This window comes from Coregonus clupeaformis, chromosome 5, assembly GCF_020615455.1.
Source record: "Coregonus clupeaformis isolate EN_2021a chromosome 5, ASM2061545v1, whole genome shotgun sequence".
Lineage (NCBI taxonomy): Eukaryota > Metazoa > Chordata > Actinopteri > Salmoniformes > Salmonidae > Coregonus > Coregonus clupeaformis.
In genome coordinates this window covers 38,763,466-38,785,461 of record NC_059196.1, presented here as the reverse complement: position 1 = coordinate 38,785,461, position 21,996 = coordinate 38,763,466, and the positions used below count along the sequence as shown (strand labels likewise).

Below are 21,996 nucleotides of genomic sequence, written 5' to 3'. Positions count from 1 at the left end.
CAGAATATCTTTGTCTAATCGTTGAGTCATGCCTTGTTTTTATTTCCTTGTAGAGAATTACCGAGATGACTGTAAAAGTTTAATGAGCCAGCCAGACAATGGTCTGAGGCTTATGCTTTAGGAGCCAGCCGGACACATAACTTCTACGACGTCATAAAAACAAGAGATTTGTCTGCAGAACAAATAGCATCCTATTCGCTATATATGCACTACTTTTAAACAGAACCCTATGGGCCCTGTCAAAAGTAGTGCACTACATAGGAAGCCATTTGAGACAGTCTTTCCTTTAGAGGATATGCTGCAGGGGTTGATATTTACATTACATTTAAGTCATTTAGCAGACGCTCTTATCCAGACGCTCTTACCCCCCCCGTGGGAAACGAACCCACAATCCTGGCGTTGCAAACGCCATGCTGTACCAACTGAGCTACAGCCAGGGTTGTGGGTTCGATTCCCACGGGGGGGCCAGTATGAAAAGATATAAATAATGTATGCTCTCACTAACTATAAGTCGCTCTGGATAAGAGCGTCTGCTAAATAACGTAAATGTATTGCACAGCAAGGCATGTTACAGAATAGATCTATATGAAATCTTAGATTTTACTGGCAACACCACTGACACGGAGAATGTTTAAAACACCACATAACAACAAAGCAAAACCCATTTTGTCCGAGTTAACATGCTGGGTAAAACCATACCAGCCACTGGTAAGAGTTAACATGCTGGGTGAAACCACACTAGCCACTGGTAAGGGTTAACATGCTGGGTGAAACCATACTAGCCACTGGTAAGGGTTAACATGCTGGGTGAAACCATACTAGCCACTGGTAAGGGTTAACATGCTGGGTGAAACCATACCAGCCACTGGTAAGAGTTAACATGCTGGGTGAAACCATACTAGCCACTGGTAAGGGTTAACATGCTGGGTGAAACCATACTAGCCACTGGTAAGAGTTAACATGCTGGGTGAAACCATACTAGCCACTGGTAAGAGTTAACATGCTGGGTGAAACCATACTAGCCACTGGTAAGAGTTAACATGCTGGGTGAAACCATACTAGCCACTGGTAAGGGTTAACATGCTGGGTGAAACCATACTAGCGACTGGTAAGAGTTAACATTGGAGCTTGGGAAACCTTAAAAGCAGGGAGTACAATGACATAGTTGTTTACTTTCTCTCTCTCTCTCTTTGCCCCCCTGAGCCAGGGGTTGAATGAACAAAGAGGTCCTTACCAGCCTAGCAGCTCTGTTTGATGTGTAACACTGAGCTCTCTCTGTCTATCCTGCAGGAAATGACAGAAAACTAGACACTAGAGCACTGTGACTGACCCTGTAAAACAACACACATTACACTGCACCTATCATACTACTATGGCTGACCCTGTAAAACAACACATTACACTGGACCTATCATACTACTATGACTGACCCTGTAAAACAACACATTACACTGGACCTATCATACTACTGTGACTGACCCTGTAGAACAACACATATTACACTGGACCTATCATACTACTGTGACTGACCCTGTAAAACAACACATTACACTGGACCTATCATACTACTGTGACTGACCCTGTAGAACAACACATATTACACTGGACCTATCATACTACTGTGACTGACCCTGTAAAACAACACATTACACTGGACCTATCATACTACTGTGACTGACCCTGTAGAACAACACATATTACACTGGACCTATCATACTACTGTGACTGACCCTGTAAAACAACACATTACACTGGACCTATCATACTACTGTGACTGACCCTGTAAAACAACACATTACACTGGACCTATCATATTACTGTGACTGACCCTGTAAAACAACACATTACACTGGACCTATCATACTACTGTGACTGACCCTGTAAAACAACACATTACACTGGACCTATCATACTACTGTGACTGACCCTGTAAAACAACACATATTACACTGGACCTATCATACTACTGTGACTGACCCTGTAAAACAACACATATTACACTGGACCTATCATACTACTGTGACTGACCCTGTAAAACAACACATATTACACTGGACCTATCATACTACTGTGACTGACCCTGTAAAACAACACATTACACTGGACCTATCATACTACTGTGACTGACCCTGTAAAACAACACATTACACTGGACCTATCATACTACTATGGCTGACCCTGTAAAACAACACATTACACTGGACCTATCATACTACTGTGACTGACCCTGTAAAACAACACATTACACTGGACCTATCATACTACTGTGACTGACCCTGTAAAACAACACATATTACACTGGACCTATCATACTACTGTGACTGACCCTGTAAAACAACACATTACACTGGACCTATCATACTACTGTGACTGACCCTGTAAAACAACACATATTACACTGCACCTATCATACTACTGTGACTGACCCTGTAAAACAACACATTACACTGGACCTATCATACTACTGTGACTGACCCTGTAAAACAACACATTACACTGGACCTATCATACTACTGTGACTGACCCTGTAAAACAACATATTACACTGGACCTATCATACTACTGTGACTGACCCTGTAAAACAACACATATTACACTGGACCTATCATACTACTGTGACTGACCCTGTAAAACAACACATTACACTGGACCTATCATACTACTGTGACTGACCCTGTAAAACAACACATATTACACTGCACCTATCATACTACTGTGACTGACCCTGTAAAACAACACATTACACTGGACCTATCATACTACTGTGACTGACCCTGTAAAACAACACATTACACTGGACCCTATCAATTAGAACAGCGCCGAAGAAGATGGCTGCCGTTTTACAGCCCTCTAACCAATTGTACTATTATGTGTGTTTTTCCGCGTTATTTGTAATTTCTTTTGTACATAATGTTTCTGCCATCGTCTCTTATAACCAAAGAGAGCTTCTGGATATCAGGACAGCGATTACTCACCTCGCGTTGACGAACACTTTTTCTTCAACGAGGCGTTCGCAAGGATATTCTACAGACTCCCGACAAGGCCCAGATCCCCGTCATTCGCGTGAGGAAGAGACGGAGATATCGTGGACGTAGGTCGGGGTGCCTTGTAAGGATCCGACGGCGAACGAGTAAACTGCCTCTCCCATCAATCCTATTAGCCAACGTTCAAGCTTTGGAGAATAAAATGGACGATTTAAGATTACGGTTATCCTACCAACGGGACATTAAAAACTGTAATATCTTATGTTTCACGGAGTCGTGGCTGAACGCAGCGACAATGATAACATTCAGCTAGCAGGCTATACGCTACATCGGCAGGACAGAACGGCAGACTCGGGTAAGACGAGGGGTGGCGGTCTCTGTATATTTGTAAACAACAGCTGGTGCACCAAATCAAATACTAAGGAAGTCTCAAGGTTTTGCTCGCCTGAGGTAGAGTATCTTATGATAAGCTGCAGACCACACTATTTACCAAGAGAGTTTTCATCTATATTTTTCATAGCTGTCTATTTACCACCACAAACCAATGCTGGCATTAAGATTGCACTGAATGAGTTGTACAAGGCCATTAATCAACAGGAAAACGCTCATCCAGATGCAGCGCTCCTAGTAGCAGGGGGACTTTAATGCAGGGAAACTTAAATCCGTTCTACCTAATTTCTACCAGCATGTTAAATGTGCAACCAGAGGGGAAAAAACTCGAGACCACCTTTACTCCACACACAGAGACGCATACAAAGCTCTCCCTCGCCCTCCATTTGGCAAATCTGACCATAACTCTATCCTCCTGATTCCTGCTTATAAGCAAAAACTGAAGCAGGAAGCACCAGTGATTCGGCTAATAAAAAAGTGGTCAGATGACGCAGATGCTAAGCTACAGGACTGTTTTGCTAGCACAGACTGGAACATGTTCCGGGATTCTTCAGACAGCATTGAGGAGTACACCACATCAGTCACTGGCTTCATCAATAAGTGCATCGATGATGTCGTCCCCACAGTGACCGTACGTACATACCCCAACCAGAAGCCATGGATTACAGGAAACATCCGCACTGAGCTAAAGGGTAGAGCTGCCGCTTTCAAGGAACGGGACTCTAACCCGGACGCTTATAAGAAATCCCGCTATGACCTCCGACGAACCATCAAACAGGCAAAGAGTCAATACAGGTCTAAGATTGAATCATACTACACTGGCTCTGACGCTCGTCGGATGTGGCAGGGCTTGAAAACTATTACAGACTACAAAGGGAAGCACAGCCGCGAGCTGCCCAGTGACACAAGCCTACCAGACGAGCTAAACCACTTCTATGCTCGCTCGAGGCAAGCAACACTGAAGCATGCATGAGAGCACCAGCTGTTCGGACGACTATGTGATCACGCTCTCCGTAGCCGATGTGAGTAAGACTTTTAAGCAGGTCAACATTCACAAGGCCGCAGGGCCAGACGGATTACCAGGACGTGTACTCCGAGCATGTGCTGACCAACTGGCAAGTGTCTTCACTGACATTTTCAACATGTCCCTGACTGAGTCTGTAATACCAACATGTTTCAAGCAGACCACCATAGTCCCCGTGCCCAAGAACTCTAAGATAACCTGCCTAAATGACTACCGACCCGTGGCACTGACGTCTGTAGCCATGAAGTGCTTTGAAAGACTGGTCATGGCTCACATCAACAGCATAATCCCAGAAACCCTAGACCCACTCCAATTTGCATACCGCCCCAACAGATCCACAGATGATGCAATCTCTATCGCACTCCACACTGCCCTTTCCCACCTGGACAAGAGGAACACCTACGTGAGAATGCTATTCATTGACTACAGCTCAGCATTCAACACCATAGTGCCCTCAAAACTCATCACTAAGCTAAGGATCCTGGGACTAAACACCTCCCTCTGCAACTGGATCCTGGACTTCCTGACGGGCCGCCCCCAGGTGGTAAGGGTAGGTAACAACACATCTGCCACACTGATCCTCAACACGGGGGGCCCCTCAGGGGTGCGTGCTCAGTCCCCCTCCTGTACTCTCTGTTCACCCATGACTGCATGGCCAGGCACGACTCCAACACCATCATTAAGTTTGCCGACGACACAACAGTGGTAGGCCTGATCACCGACAACGATGAGACAGCCTATAGGGAGGAGGTCAGAGATCTGGCCGTGTGGTGCCAGGACAACAACCTCTCCCTCAACGTGACCAAGACAAAGGAGATGATTGTGGACTACAGGAAAAAAAAGAGGACTGAGCACGCCCCCATTCTCATCGACGGGGCTGTAGTGGAACAGGTTGAGAGCTTCAAGTTCCTTGGTGTCCACATCACCAACGAACTATCATGGTCCAAACACACCAAGACAGTCGTGAAGAGGGCACGACAAAGCCTATTCCCCCTCAGGAGACTAAAAAGATTTGGCATGGGTCCTCAGATCCTCAAAAAAATTCTACAGCTGCACCATCGAGAGCATCCTGACTGGTTGCATCACCGCCTGGTATGGCAACTGCTTGGCCTCTGACCGCAAGGCACTACAGAGGGTAGTGCGTACGGCCCAGTACATCACAGGGGCAAAGCTCCCTGCCATCCAGGACCTCTATACCAGGCGGTGTCAGAGGAAGGCCCTCAAAATTGTCAAAGACTCCAGTCACCCTAGTCATAGACTGTTCTCTCTGCTACCGCACGGCAAGCCGGTACCGGAGTGCCAAGTCTAGGTCCAAAAGACTTCTCAACAGCTTCTACCCCCAAGCCATAAGACTCCTGAACAGCTAATCATGGCTACCCGGACTATTTGCACTGCCCCCCCACCCCATACTTTTTACGCTGCTGCTACTCTGTTAAGTATTTATGCATAGTCACTTTAACTCTACCCACATGTACATATTACCTCAACTACCTCAACTAGCTCGGTGCCCCCGCACATTGACTATGCAACGGTACCCCCTGTATATATAGCCTCCCTACTGTCACTTTATTCTATTGTATATATAGCCTCCCTACTGTCACTTTATTTTTACTTCTGCTCTTTTTTTCTCAACACTTTTTTGTTGTTGTTTTATTCTTACTTTTTTGTTTAAAATAAATGCACTGTTGGTTAAGGGCTGTAAGTAAGCATTTCACTGTAATGTCTGCACCTGTTGTATTCGGCGCATGTGACCAATAAAATTTGATTTGATTTGATTTGATTTGATCATACTACTGTGACTGACCCTGTAAAACAACACATTACACTGGACCTATCATACTACTGTGACTGACCCTGTAAAACAACGCATATTACACTGGACCTATCATACTACTGTGACTGACCCTGTAAAACAACACATTACACTGCACCTATCATACTACTATGGCTGACCCTGTAAAACAACACATTACACTGGACCTATCATACTACTATGGCTGACCCTGTAAAACAACACATTACACTGGACCTATCTGGTGCATGTGACATTAAAACATATTGTTCTTCACTGAAGCATCTTGTTATTCAATGGCACCCTATTCCCTGTATAGTGCACCACTTTTGATCAGGACCCATAGGGATCTGGTCAAAAGTAGTGCACTATGCAGGGTTTAGGGTACCATTGGGGACACAATCTCTGCCACACATCGCTTTCCCTAGAAAGGGAAATAACCATGTAGAAACCGTATTGACCATGGTGAGATGACATGGAACCAATTATACTGATAATCTCTGATTGGTGATGAAGGAAAATACTTGACGACTACTTTTATGGTGCATTTCTATGCAGGATTAACCCCAGTGTTTTACCCCAGTGTTTTACCCCAGTGTTTTACCCCAGTGTTTCCCCCCAGTGTTTTCCCAAAAAGGCTCAGACTTTTCTGTTTCCATCTACGTGGGCCGGTACCCGTGTCTCACTGGGCCTTGGCTCCAGCGGGCCTGCTCTCACTTGGGGCCAAAGCCAGGCCACTGGTACTTTTCAGCTGTCATTTACATAACAATGACTAACTGTGAACTTTAACACCTTCTCCCAAAGGAACTGTTTTGATGATGCAGAGTTGTTGCTTCTGCTCTTCACAAGTCCTCACTGTCAGCTCTAGATATGGAAACACCATGTCCCTAGTATAACATAAGGGTATATCCACTAGTATAACATAAGGGTGTATCCACTAGTATAACATAAGGGTGTATCCACTAGTATAACATAAGGGTGTATCCACTAGTATAACATAAGGGTGTATCCACTAGTATAACATAAGGGTGTATCCACTAGTATAACATAAGGGTGTATCCACTAGTATAACATAAGTTGTATCCACTAGTATAACATAAGGGTGTATCCACTAGTATAACATAAGGGTGTATCCACTAGGATAACATAAGGTGTATCCACTAGTATAACATAATGGTGTATCCACTAGTATAACATAAGGGTGTATCCACTAGTATAACATAATGGTGTATCCACTAGTATAACATAAGGGTGTATCCACTAGTATAACATAAGGGTGTATCCACTAGGATAACATAAGGGTGTATCCACTAGGATAACATAAGGGTGTATCCACTAGTATAACATAAGGGTGTATACACTAGTATAACATAATGGTGTATCCACTAGTATAACATAAGGGTGTATCCACTAGTATAACATAAGGGTGTATCCACTAGTATAACATAAGGGTGTATCCACTAGGATAACATAAGGGTGTATCCACTAGTATAACATAATGGTGTATCCACTAGTATAACATAAGGGTGTATCCACTAGTATAACATAAGGGTGTATCCACTAGTATAACATAATGGTGTATCCACTAGTATAACATAATGGTGTATCCACTAGTATAACATAATGGTGTATCCACTAGTATAACATAATGGTGTATCCACTAGTATAACATAAGGGTGTATCCACTAGTATAACATAATGGTGTATCCACTAGTATAACATAAGGGTGTATCCACTAGTATAACATAATGGTGTATCCACTAGGATAACATAAGGGTGTATCCACTAGGATAACATAAGGGTGTATCCACTAGTATAACATAAAGGGTGTATCCACTAGGATAACATAATGGTGTATCCACTAGTATAACATAATGGTGTATCCACTAGTATAACATAAGGGTGTATCCACTAGTATAACATAATGGTGTATCCACTAGGATAACATAAGGGTGTATCCACTAGTATAACATAATGGTGTATCCACTATATAACATAAGGGTGTATCCACTAGTATAACATAATGGTGTATCCACTAGGATAACATAAGGGTGTATCCACTAGTATAACATAAGGGTGTATCCACTAGTATAACATAAGGGTGTATCCACTAGTATAACATAATGGTGTATCCACTAGTATAACATAAGGGTGTATCCACTAGTATAACATAATGGTGTATCCACTAGGATAACATAAGGGTGTATCCACTAGTATAACATAAGGGTGTATCCACTAGTATAACATAAGGGTGTATCCACTAGTATAACATAAGGGTGTATCCACTAGTATAACATAAGGAGTGTATCCACTAGTATAACATAAGGGTGTATCCACTAGTATAACATAAGGGTGTATCCACTAGTATAACATAAGGGTGTATCCACTAGTATAACATAAGGGTGTATCCACTAGTATAACATAAGGGTGTATCCACTAGGATAACATAAGGGTGTATCCACTAGTATAACATAAGGGTGTATCCACTAGTATAACATAAGGGTGTATCCACTAGTATAACATAAGGGTGTATCCACTAGTATAACATAATGGTGTATCCACTAGTATAACATAAGGGTGTATCCACTAATATAACATAAGGGGTGTATCCACTAGTATAACATAAGGGTGTATCCACTAGTATAACATAAGGGTGTATCCACTAGTATAACATAAGGGTGTATCCACTAGTATAACATAAGGGTGTATCCACTAGTATAACATAAGGGTGTATCCACTAGTATAACATAAGGGTGTATCCACTAGTATAACATAAGGGTGTATCCACTAGGATAACATAAGGGTGTCTACCTTAGTGCAGCAAATCTAATCTAATTTTATTCATCACATGCCCCGAATACAATGGGTGTAGACAACCGTGAAATGCTTGCTTACGAGCCCTTCCCAACGATGCCGAGTTAAATAATTATAATAAAAAGAAAAATAGTAGCACAACAGGAATAAAATACACAGGAATGGAGCTAAATACAGGGAGTACCAGTACCAGATCAATGTGGAGCTATAGACAGGAAGTACCAGTACCAGATCAATGTGGAGCTATAGACAGGAAGTACCAGTACCAGATCAATGTGGAGCTATAGACAGGAAGTACCAGTACCAGATCAATGTGGAGCTATAGACAGGAAGTACCAGTACCAGATCAATGTGGAGCTATAGACAGGAAGTACCAGATCAATGTGGAGTTATAGACAGGAAGTACCAGTACCAGATCAATGTGGAGCTATAGACAGGAAGTACCAGATCAATGTGGAGCTATAGACAGGAAGTACCAGTACCAGATCAATGTGGAGCTATAGACAGGAAGTACCAGTACCAGATCAATGTGGAGCTATAGACAGGAAGTACCAGATCAATGTGGAGTTATAGACAGGAAGTACCAGTACCAGATCAATGTGGAGCTATAGACAGGAAGTACCAGATCAATGTGGAGCTATAGACAGGAAGTACCAGTACCAGATCAATGTGGAGCTATATACCGTGAGTACCAGTACCAAATCAATGTGGAGCTATAGACAGGGAGTACCACTACCAGATCAATGTGGAGCTATATACAGGGAATACCAGTACCAGATCAATGTGGAGCTATATACAGGGAGTACCAGTACCAGATCAATGTGGAGCTATATACAGGGAGTACCAGATCAATGTGGAGCTATATACAGGGAGTACCAGTACCAGATCAATGTGGAGCTATATACAGGGAGTACCAGTACCAGATCAATGTGGAGCTATATACAGGGAGTACCAGTACCAGATCAATGTGGAGCTATATACAGGGAGTACCAGTACCAGATCAATGTGATGAGGTAGGAGGTATTTGAGGTAGATATGTACATGAAGGCAGGGTAAAGTGACTAGGCATCAGGATAGATAAAGTAAGGTATTTGAGGTAGATATGTACATGAAGGCAGGGTAAAGTCACCAGGCATCAGGATAGATAATAATAAGGTATTTGAGGTAGATATGTACATGAAGGCAGGGTAAAGTGACTAGGCATCAGGATAGATAATAATAAGGTATTTGAGGTAGATATGTACATGAAGGCAGGGTAAAGTGACTAGGCATCAGGATAGATAATAATAAGGTATTTGAGGTAGATATGTACATGAAGGCAGGGTAAAGTGACTAGGCATCAGGATAGATAATAATAAGGTATTTGAGGTAGATATGTACATGAAGGCAGGGTAAAGTCACCAGGCATCAGGATATACTGTATAATAATAAGAGTAAAATAAAGAACAGAGTAGCAGTTGTCTTATAGCTTGTGGGAACACACAGGAAGCACCAGTACCAGATCAATGTGGAGCTATATAGGTGGCAGGTAGCTTAGTGGTTAAGAGCGTTGTGCCAGTAACCGAAAGGTCGCTGGCTCTAATCCCCGAGCGGACCAGGTGAAAAATCTGTCGATGTGCCCTTGAGCGAGGCACTTAACCCTAATTGCTCTGGATAAGAGTGTCTGCTAAATGACTAAAATGTAACAAATGAACTCTCTTAGAAAAAACGTTGCTAAGTTGAACCATGTATGGGGCATCCTTTTCGGTGTAGGGTTCTTCATAGAACCCCCTGTAAATGGTTATACCTACAGGGCCTTCAGAAAGTATTCACACCCCTTGACTTATTCCACATTTTGTTGTCTTTCAACCTGAATTCAAAACGGATTAAATAAATACAAATCTCACCGATCTACACACAACACCCCATAATGACGAAGTGAAAACATGTTTTTAGACATTTTAGAAGAATTTTTTTTGAAAATGACATACAGAAATATCTCATTTACATAAGTATTCATACCTCTGAGTCAAATACACGTTAGGATCACATTTGGCAGCGATTACAGCTGTGAGTCTTTCTGGGTAAGTCTCTAACGCTTCGAACACACCGACAGCGTCATTATTGCGTTTTGGTACACCAGAAGTACATTAATTTCCAATGGAACGCTGCGTTTTGCCTTGCAGCATTGGAGAGGCGGTTGCAGTGCGTTCTGTGTGGTGCACACTTTGGATTTATCGAACGTATGCGTCAAACTGTATGCGTAAACGGGTTGACAGAAATGGTAGCGGAAGGTGAATGCTGAACTTTTGTTGCACATCTAGATATCTAGATGATGCTGCATACTATTTTGCGCAATGCAAATCGTAAGAGCTTCGCACACCTGGATTGTGCAATATTTGCCCATTATCTTTTTAAAAATTCAACAAGCTCTGTCAAGTTGGTTGTTGATCATTGCTAGACAGCCATTTTCAAGTCTTGCCATAGATCTTCAAGCAAACTGTGTAACTAGACCACTCAGGAACATTCACTGTCTTCTTGGTAAGCAACTCCAGTGTATATTTGGCCTTGTGTTTTAGGTTATTGTCCTGCTGAAAGGTAAGGTGAATTAATCTCCCAGTGTCAGGTGGAAAGCAGACTGAACCGTGTTTTCCTCTAGGATTTTGCCTGTGCTTAGCTCCATTCCATTTCTTTTTTATCCTGAAAAACTCCCCAGTCCTTAACGATTACAAGCGTACCCTTAACATGATGCAGCCACCACTATGCTTGAACATATGGAGAGTATTACTCTATTGGATTTGCCCCAAACATAACACTTTTTATTGAGGATAAAAAGTGAATTGCTTTGCCACATTTGTGGCTGTATTACTTTAGAATATTTTAATTCCTTCTTTTCACTCTGTCAATTAGATTAGTATTGTGGAGTAACTACAATGTTGTTGATCCATCCTCAGTTTTCTCCTATCACAGCCATTAAACTCTGTAACTGTTTTAAAGTCACCATTGGCCTCATGGTGAAATCCCTGAGCGGTTTCCTTCCTCTCCGGCAACTGAGTTAGGAAGGACTGCTGTATCTTTGTAGTGACTGGGTGTATTGATACACCATCCAAAGTGTAACTAATAACTTCACCATGATCAAATAGATATTCAGATAATTGTATGTGTGGGGTACAGAGATGAGGTAGTCATTCAAAAGTAATGTTAAACACTATTATTGCACACAGAGTGAGTCCATGTAACTTATTATGTGAATTGTTAAGCACATTTTTACTCCTGAACTTATTTAAGCTGCCATAACAAGAAATTACAGCTTTTAATTTGTAATGAATTTGTAACATTTCTTACAAACATAATTCCACTTTGACATTATGGGGTATTGTGTGTAGGCCAGTGACAGAAAAATCCTCTATTTAATCAATTTTAAATTCAGGCTGTAACAAAACAACACGTGGAAAAAGTCAAGAGGTGTGAATACATTCTGAAGGCACTGTAGAACCCTGTAAGGCGGCAGGTAGCTTAGTGGTTAAGAGCGTTGTGCCAGTAACCGAAAGGTCGCTGGTTCTAATCCCTCGAGCCGACTAGGTGAAAAATCTGTCGATGTGCCCTTGAGCAAGGCACTTAAACCTAATTGCTCCTGTAAGTCGCTCTGGATAAGAGCGTCTGCTAAAATGTTTTTAAAAATGTAAATTCTACAGAGAACCTTTTTATCTTTGAAGGTTTCTTTCTAGAACCCTCTATGAACAGTTCCACCAGCCTTATTAGCCTTTGAAATTAAACTATTGATGACAATAATAATAATAATAATAATATGCCATTTAGCAGACGCTTTTATCCAAGCGACTTACAGTCATGTGCGCATACATTTTTTTTTTTTACATGACATATATCATAAGGCCTTTATTTAAGGGCCTAGTTACACACTAACACGGTGGCATTAGGAATCTGCTGCTTTACAGGCCACATCAGGCCTGCAAATCACATTATGCTGCCTTGCAAAGTGATGTGTAATTCTTATTGGAATCCAGCCAGAGTGAGAATATCTAACAACTGGGAACTTTTAATGATCTGCAACCTGCATTCAGGATGACTACCAGGGTAGGGTAGATTGAGTAAGGAAAGGAAACTACCCAAACCATCTAAACTGGAACAGCCATTTTAGTAACGGGTGCAATAACTCCAACTACTAACAGATTGGATTAGTTTAGAATTTTTTTTATATGTTATTTATCTTTGCGTAGCATAAGATTAATCAACCAATCAATGTACATGCAAAAACACAGATATTGAAACAAACAATTCTGAAAGTCAACCTGCAATAGAGCATGCTGGGAAATATGATAATGATGGGCGTGGTTTGAGTGTTTTACTCTTTAAACAAACAAAAAATTACACAATCACACTGAACTCTGGTTATTAACACCAAGACTGGGATTATTTGACACCACTGAGTGTTAAATTAATTTAACTCATGAATCAACACTATAAATGTCACACTAAAAAAGTCAATACAAGGTGAAATGGGCAAATTTTGCTGTTTACTATACAATACAGGTACAGTTTAAAACATTCTAAAAACCTATCTTCAGATTACTCAACTCCTGATGTTAAGGTTTAAACTGAGGTAAACACTAATGCTCAGGCATTATTTACAAGAAAGAAAATAAATACAATAAAAAAGCTTATTCAGATTCGTTAAAGGTTCTAGGTAGAATCCGTCCTGCCTTCCAAAGAATCATCAAAGAACACCTTTCTTCCAAAAACGGTTCATAGGATGGATGTTAAAGGTTCTAGGTAGAACCCTTTGCCTTCCAAAGAATCCTTGTTTTCCAAAAAGGGTTCTTCAAATGAAAATTGTTCTTGGTAGAACCCTTTCCCTCCGCAAAGAACCCTTTTGGAACCTTTTCTTTCTAAGAGTGTTGAAGCTGTCTCGGAGCCTGTTGGTACGAGATCCGATGCTCCGGACGGTAGCAGAACAAACAGGTGCTGATGTGTGTCGTCACCAGCCTTTCAAAACACTTCATGATTACAGATGTGAGCGCTACAGGGCGATAGTCAGCTAGGCAGGTTACCTTGGAGTTCTTGGTGGTCAGCTTGAACCATGCTGGGATAACAGACTGGGAGAGAATGACTCTAGTGTTGCTGTCCAAAAGCAGCACCAGAGTATATTTCTTATTGCGCTGTACATTCAAAGCTTTCACCCCCATGGTTGATATGTATATAAGCCTACAGGTTAGATAATACCATGCAGTGATTATAAATTAATGAATGAAAGCCCAGGTGCTCTCACAGCGCGAAGGTGAAGGGCATTGACATATGGCCAGCGTCTCAAATGGCACCCTATTTTCCCTTTATAGTGCACTACTTTTGAACAGGGCCCATAGGGTAGTAGTGCACTATAGAGGGATGGGCCCTGGTCAAAAGTAGTGCACTTTAAAGGGAATAGGGTGTCATTTGTGACTCAGACATGTATGATGCATCTACATTCACAAAGCAGGAAGAAGTGTTCTGCATCCAATAACAATGAATCTGTATAGCCACTAATCTACATTCACAAAGCAGGAAGAAGTGTTCTGCAACACATCACAAACCAGCACACATACACACACACACACATCTTACAAACCAGAACACACACACACACACATCACAAACCAGAACACACACACACACACACACACATCACAAACCAGAACACACACACACACACATCACAAACCAGAACACACACACACACACACACACATCACAAACCAGAACACACACACACATCACAAACCAGAACACACACACACACACATCACAAACCAGAACACACACACACACACACACACACACACACAGACACATCACAAACCAGAACCACCATCCCAGTCAGAGCTCTAACCAAGATGAGGTTTAGTAGCAACAGCCTAAGAACCATGAGAGAGAGAGAGAGAGAGAGAGAGAGAGAGAGAGAGAGAGAGAGAGAGAGAGAGAGAGAGAGAGAGAGAGAGAGAGAGAGAGAGAGAGAGAGAGAGAGAGAGAGAGAGAGAGAGAGAGAGAGAGAGAGAGAGAGAGAGAGAGAGAGAGAGAGAGTGAGAGAGAGGAGAGAGAGAGAGGAGAGAGAGAGAGAGAGAGAGAGAGAGTCCTCTCTGTATAAAACAGATTAGTGTTGGTTGTTTACAGTTTTTTCCGACTGCTTACACACAAAATCTTTTCATGTCACACGATTTTTGAAACCTCTCACTCAAAGTGCAAAACTACACACCAAATCTCCAAAACCATAAGCTATTTCTCAGCCTTTGACTCAGTTGTCAATTGCATAAAACACTTTTTTCAAAACACTACACACAATTCTCTACCTAAAACACAAAAATCTAACAGGAAGTGACTTGCTTTCCTTTTCCAAACACAACCATTCAAAATGCTACACTTATTCACCAGGTCACACACACACTCTTCACATGTGCAAACACTAATTGCTTAACTGATCACTAACCAATCACTGCTTTACTGTAGTATAGGCCTATAAATAGGTCAAAGGTCAGATTACCTGTTTTGAACAATGGATGCCAACAATGGACAGAGAGCAAGAGGAGTAGGAGGGAGAGGCAGGGGACAACAACGAGGACAAATTCAAAGACGAAGTGTTGGAAGAGGAGGAGGAGGAGGAAGAGGAAAATGAAGAGGAAGAGGAAGAGGAAGAAGAGGACGAGGGCAAAGAAGAGAAGGAAGGAGATTTATTTATGTGGATGAGGTTGGCTTCAACCTCACCAAAACCAGGCGCCGCTGAAGAAATGTAAAAGGACAGAGGGCAATTACCAATGTCCCTGGACAGCGTGGGGGTAATATAACTATGTGTGCTGCCATCACTCAAAACGGGGTCCTCCATCACAATGCCACACTGGGTCCGTACAAGACCGGCCATAGGCTCACTTTTCTGGATGCAATTTACACAATGCTTGTCCCTGATCCAGATCAGGAGCCTGCTGGATTTGTGGTTATATGGGACAATGTTAGTTTTCACCGGGCTGTTCTGGTCCAAAACTGGTTTGCCACCCATCCACAATTTGTAGTTTTGTACCTACCCTCATATTCACCTTTTCTAAATCCCATAGAGGAATTCTTCTCAGCCTGGCGCTGGAAAGTGTATGATTGCCAACCCTATGCCCGCATGCCGCTTCTCCAGGCAATGGAGGACGCATGTGGGGACATAGAGGTTGCCTCTGTCCAAGGTTGGATACGCCATGCTAGGAGATACTTCCCTCGATGTTTGCAAGAGAAAACGTATCTTGTGATGTGGACAAAGTATTGTGGCCAGACCCAGCCCGGAGAAGAGATGAAGCGTAGCTTAGCACTGGTGACTGCCCACCCCCCTACCAATTCCTGGACTGCCCCCCGGGACCCCACACACACAATAGTGTTCTTTACTGTATTCTAAAGAATATTCTTTTGGTTTACATATGTTTATGGTTTTGTTGTGTGCTACTGTATACAACAGTAATGTTTGGCCTAATAAATATTTTCTGTTTCTACATTGCATTGGTGTTTACAGTGTACTTGTTACCCCTCTCAGCAGATTACTTTCACTGTAGAACATTGTATTGAAATGTAGATATAAGCCTATGAAAGACCAAAGAGCTTTAGATTTAGAACAACAGTGTTTACATGGTATATCCAAAAATGTACTATTATGAAAGAAGTGTTTGCCATTTGATGCAAATGCTTCATTCTGACATGTGTTTACGGCATTTTGAATGCAGTGTTACATTTTGAAGGAGATGTGAGGCATTTTGCATTTTGTGTGTGCGGTTTTGGGAATTGTGTGTAGAGTTTTGAAAAAAGGAGACATAGTTTTGAAAACGTGTGTAAGCAGTTGGAAAAAAACTGTAAAGGGCTTTATGGAGAAGATTAACCATTATTACCAGCAGCCTCAGTACAGAGCCACGGATGCTAGGCAGAGTGCGTGTGTGTGTGTGTGCGTGTTAATCAACCAAGCAGTCATGATAATTGCAGCAGCACCATATGGGGTGGATTAGCAGTTAGCGTGGGGGGTCATGAAGACAATGACAAAGATTAGGTGGCCTCAGACAGCGATAGATGATTTAGAAAGATTAAGAAAATAAAGGGACAGATTACGACACAGTGAAAGGGGGAGAGTGTCCTGCCCTGCCCTACAATTAGCCAATAAAGTTACGCAACACCCCAGGTTTCATTACAAGAGCGTGAGGAAGAAACCAAGTGCACTAACTAGAAAATGGCAGTTGCTGCAATAGATAGAGAATAGGTGTCCCCCCCAAATGGCATCATATACCCTATATAGGATATATACACTGAGTGTACAAACATTAGAAACATCTTCCTACTATTGAGTTGTCTCCAGGCTTAAAAATCCTTCTTTAACCTGTCTCCTCCCTTCCATCTATACTGATTGACGTGGATTTAACGGGTGAAATTCGTAGGAGAGTGTAGGGTAGTGTAGGGTAGGAGAGTGTAGGGTAGTGTAGGGTAGGAGAGTGTAGGGTAGTGTAGGGTAGGAGAGTGTAGGGTAGTGTAGGGTAGGAGAGTGTGGTGTAGGGTAGGGTAGGGTAGGGTAGGGTAGTGTAGGGTAGTGTAGGGTAGGGTAGGGTAGGGTAGTGTAGGGTAGGGACAGGGTAGGGTAGTGTAGGGTAGGAGAGTGTAGGGTTGTGTAGGGTAGGGTAGGGTAGGGTAGGGTAGGGTAGGGTAGGGGTAGGGTAGGGTAGTGTAGGGTAGGGTAGGGGTGAGGGTAGGGTAGGGTAGTGTAGGGTAGGGTAGGGTAGGGTAGGGTAGGGTAGGGTAGGAGAGTGTGGTGTAGGGTAGTGTAGGGTAGGAGAGTGTGGTGTAGGGTAGTGTAGGGTAGGGTAGGGTAGGAGAGTGTAGGGTAATGTAGAGTAGTGTAGGGTAGTGTAGAGTAGAGTAGTGTAGTGTAGGGTAGTGTAGGGTAGTGTACATGTAAATTACATTTATGTCATTTAGCAGACGCTCTTATCCAGAGAGACTTACAAATTGGTGCATTCACCTTATGATAGCCAGTGGGACAACCACTTTACAATTATTCTTTTTTAAATTGTTTTCTAATTTGTTAATTTTTTGAGTATATTTTAAATATATGATTGGAACTAATTATTTAATACTGCAGTCGTAAAACCAACGTTTAATTTGCACGTTGACGGCACAGTCATTAAGCTCAAGGTGACTGTCATATATCAAGCAATCAATAAAATTGTATAGGACCAGGTCTATAGCCCAATTGACTAAATAAATGATGAATCGAAATTCTGATGATAAAATGAACCTTACCGATTCTAAGGACTTGCTGCCAACTCAGCCAAAACTCAGCCATCAAGTAAAGCAGCGAAAATAACAGTCCCTTCCTTTTCGCCATGGTACTCGCGCTAGAATAAAAATTAACATTGATGTCTGTCTTTTTCTGCCTTTAATTCATGCTGATAACTTGCCAGTTCTCGTATCCGTATCGAAAATAAATCGACATCCGACCCACGTTTTCCTCTTATACATGATGGTCAGAAAAATAAAAACACAATTTTCTCCTTGGAATAGTTGCTGATAAAACTCAGAACGAGACCCGTTTTCCCATTCTAGAATCCCATTTGTGTTAGCAGTGTTTGACTCCACAATTTGGATAGTCCCAAAAACAATGTATCCCCTCTTTCATCGTTGCCAGCGCATACTTGGAACTGTGATACTGCGAGCGTCTCTCTCTCTCCCGTGCGCGCACTCAATTGAGGGCACCGCCAAGCCGGTGCTGATCCGCAAACATGGATACGTTCAGAAGATTAACTTGAAATCTGGCTACAGCCGTCCTCGACAACTCGTCTTTGCTTTAGTACACCGAGGAATGATTAAATCTTTGCTCCAGTCGTGATGGAAACGCAGATCTAATCTTCAGAATAGTCGCTGCTGCTGACGACCCACGGAGGGAGTCGGGGTATACTTCTCCTCTCCAACAGCTGATCTCTCTCTGCCACAGCCTGATAAAAAGAGACCCACGTTACTTTGTTCTTCCGTAGTTTTACCTACTTTCAAAAGAAGATGGGTTTGACTCTTCTAGCAGTTTCGTTGGAGAGACAACTGATCTGAGGACAGGGGGGTTGGGGGGGGGGGATGTTCATTCATTCTACTGAAAACACAAGAAGCCTTCACCAGCCTACTGCAGGCTATCAAAGAGCTGTATCTGATCTTAAAGGTTGCGTCCCACATGGCACCCTGTTCCCTTTATAGTGCACTACTTTTGACCAGGGCCCAGCATTGAATACACAATGTTGTAAAACTGTAAAAAAAAAAAAAAAAAAAAAATGAAGTTTGTAACATCGGGTTGTTTGTCTATTACCTATTTATAGTGAGCTGTCCAGTGAAACTTAACACATAGCTTAGTGGTCCATGAACTATGAACTGTAATATTAGATGGTTCCTGGGATGGGTTGAGGCTAGAGGGCTTAATATCATAAATTGCGTCCCAAATGGCACCCTATTCCCTATGTAGTGCACTACCTTTGACCAGAGCCCTGTGAGCTATAAAGGGAATATGGTGCCATTTAGGACTTAAACATGTTCATAAAGGATTAACAGGGCGAGGGTAGAGATCATGCAGCTCAATGACATGGTAATAGCACAGTTAGGGAGAGAGGGACGGTGTGCTCAATACAGTTAGACTCACACTTAGGGAGAGGGTGGACGGTGTGCTCAATACAGTTAGACTCACACTTAGGGAAAGGGTGGACGGTGTGCTCAATACAGTTAGACTCACACTTAGGGAAAGGGTGGACGGTGTGCTCAATACAGTTAGACTCACACTTAGGGAAAGGGTGGACGGTGTGCTCAATACAGTTAGACTCACACTTAGGGAGAGAGGGACGGTGTGCTCAATACAGTTAGACTCACACTTAGGGAGAGAGGGACGGTGTGCTCAATACAGTTAGACTCACACTTAGGGGAAGGGGTGGACGGTGTGCTCAATACAGTTAGACTCACACTTAGGGAAAGGGGTGGACGGTGTGCTCAATACAGTTAGACTCACACTTAGGGAGAGAGGGACGGTGTGCTCAATACAGTTAGACTCACACTTAGGGAGAGAGGGACGGTGTGCTCAATACAGTTAGACTCACACTTAGGGAAAGGGTGGACGGTGTGCTCAATACAGTTAGACTCACACTTAGGGAAAGGGTGGACGGTGTGCTCAATACAGTTAGACACACACTTAGGGAGAGGGTGGACGGTGTGCTCAATACAGTTAGACTCACACTTAGGGAGAGAGGGACGGTGTGCTCAATACAGTTAGACTCACAGTTAGGGAGAGAGGGACGGTGTGCTCAATACAGTTAGACTCACACTTAGGGAAAGGGTGGACGGTGTGCTCAATACAGTTAGACTCACACTTAGGAAAAGGGTGGACGGTGTGCTCAATACAGTTAGACTCACACTTAGGGAAAGGGTGGACGGTGTGCTCAATACAGTTAGACTCACACTTAGGGAGAGAGGGACGGTGTGCTCAATACAGTTAGACTCACACTTAGGGAGAGAGGGACGGTGTGCTCAATACAGTTAGACTCACACTTAGGGAAAGGGTGGACGGTGTGCTCAATACAGTTAGACTCACACTTAGGGAAAGGGGTGGACGGTGTGCTCAATACAGTTAGACTCACACTTAGGGAGAGAGGGACGGTGTGCTCAATACAGTTAGACTCACACTTAGGGAGAGAGGGACGGTGTGCTCAATACAGTTAGACTCACACTTAGGGAAAGGGTGGACGGTGTGCTCAATACAGTTAGACTCACACTTAGGGAAAGGGTGGACGGTGTGCTCAATACAGTTAGACTCACACTTAGGGAAAGGGTGGACGGTGTGCTCAATACAGTTAGACTCACACTTAGGGAGAGGGTGGACGGTGTGCTCAATACAGTTAGACTCACACTTAGGGAAAGGGTGGACGGTGTGCTCAATACAGTTAGACTCACACTTAGGGAAAGGGTGGACGGTGTGCTTAATACAGTTAGACTCACACTTAGGGAGAGAGGGACGGTGTGCTCAATACAGTTAGACTCACAGTTAGGGAGAGAGGGACGGTGTGCTCAATACAGTTAGACTCACAGTTAGGGAGAGAGGGACGGTGTGCTTAACACAAAGTAAGACACACACTTAGGGAGAGAGGGACGGTGTGCTCAATACAGTTAGACTCACACTTAGGGAGAGAGGGACGGTGTGCTCAATACAGTTAGACTCACACTTAGGGAGAGAGGGACGGTGTGCTTAACACAAAGTAAGACACACACTTAGGGAGAGAGGGACGGTGTGCTTAACACAAAGTAAGACACACACTTAGGGAGAGAGGGACGGTGTGCTTAATACAGTTAGACTCACACTTAGGGAGAGAGGGACGGTGTGCTCAATACAGTTAGACTCACACTTAGGGAGAGAGGGGCGGTGTGCTCAATACAGTTAGACTCACACTTAGGGAGAGAGGGACGGTGTGCTCAATACAGTTAGACTCACACTTAGGGAGAGAGGGACGGTGTGCTTAATACAGTTTGACTCACACTTAGGGGAGAGGGTGGACGGTGTGCTCAATACAGTTAGACTCACAGTTAGGGAGAGAGGGACGGTGTGCTCAATACAGTTAGACTCACACTTAGGGAGAGAGGGACGGTGTGCTCAATACAGTTAGACTCACACTTAGGGAGAGAGGGACGGTGTGCTTAATACAGTTAGACTCACACTTAGGGAGAGGGTGGACGGTGTTCTCAATACAGTTAGACTCACAGTTAGGGAGAGAGGGACGGTGTGCTCAATACAGTTAGACTCACACTTAGGGGAGAGAGGGACGGTGTGCTCAATACAGTTAGACTCACACTTAGGGAGAGAGGGACGGTGTGCTTAACACAAAGTAAGACACACACTTAGGGAGAGAGGGACGGTGTGCTCAATACAGTTAGACTCACACTTAGGGAGAGAGGGACGGTGTGCTCAATACAGTTAGACTCACACTTAGGGAGAG

At 43.1% G+C, this 21,996-nt stretch overlaps 1 protein-coding gene across 2 annotated transcripts in view; it reads right to left on the bottom strand.

Moving 5' to 3' along the window:
* Positions 1–18,962, bottom strand: part of LOC121566853 (glutamate receptor ionotropic, kainate 1) — a 103,856-nt gene extending 84,894 nt beyond the window's left edge. For both annotated transcript variants that reach the window (XM_041876738.2, XM_041876739.2), the window contains exon 1: positions 18,284–18,962. In XM_041876738.2, the coding sequence (XP_041732672.2) occupies positions 18,284–18,368 (85 nt within the window). In that variant the 5' untranslated portion in view covers positions 18,369–18,962. The remainder of the gene's footprint in view (positions 1–18,283) is intronic.
* Between the last annotated feature and the right edge of the window lie 3,034 nt (positions 18,963–21,996).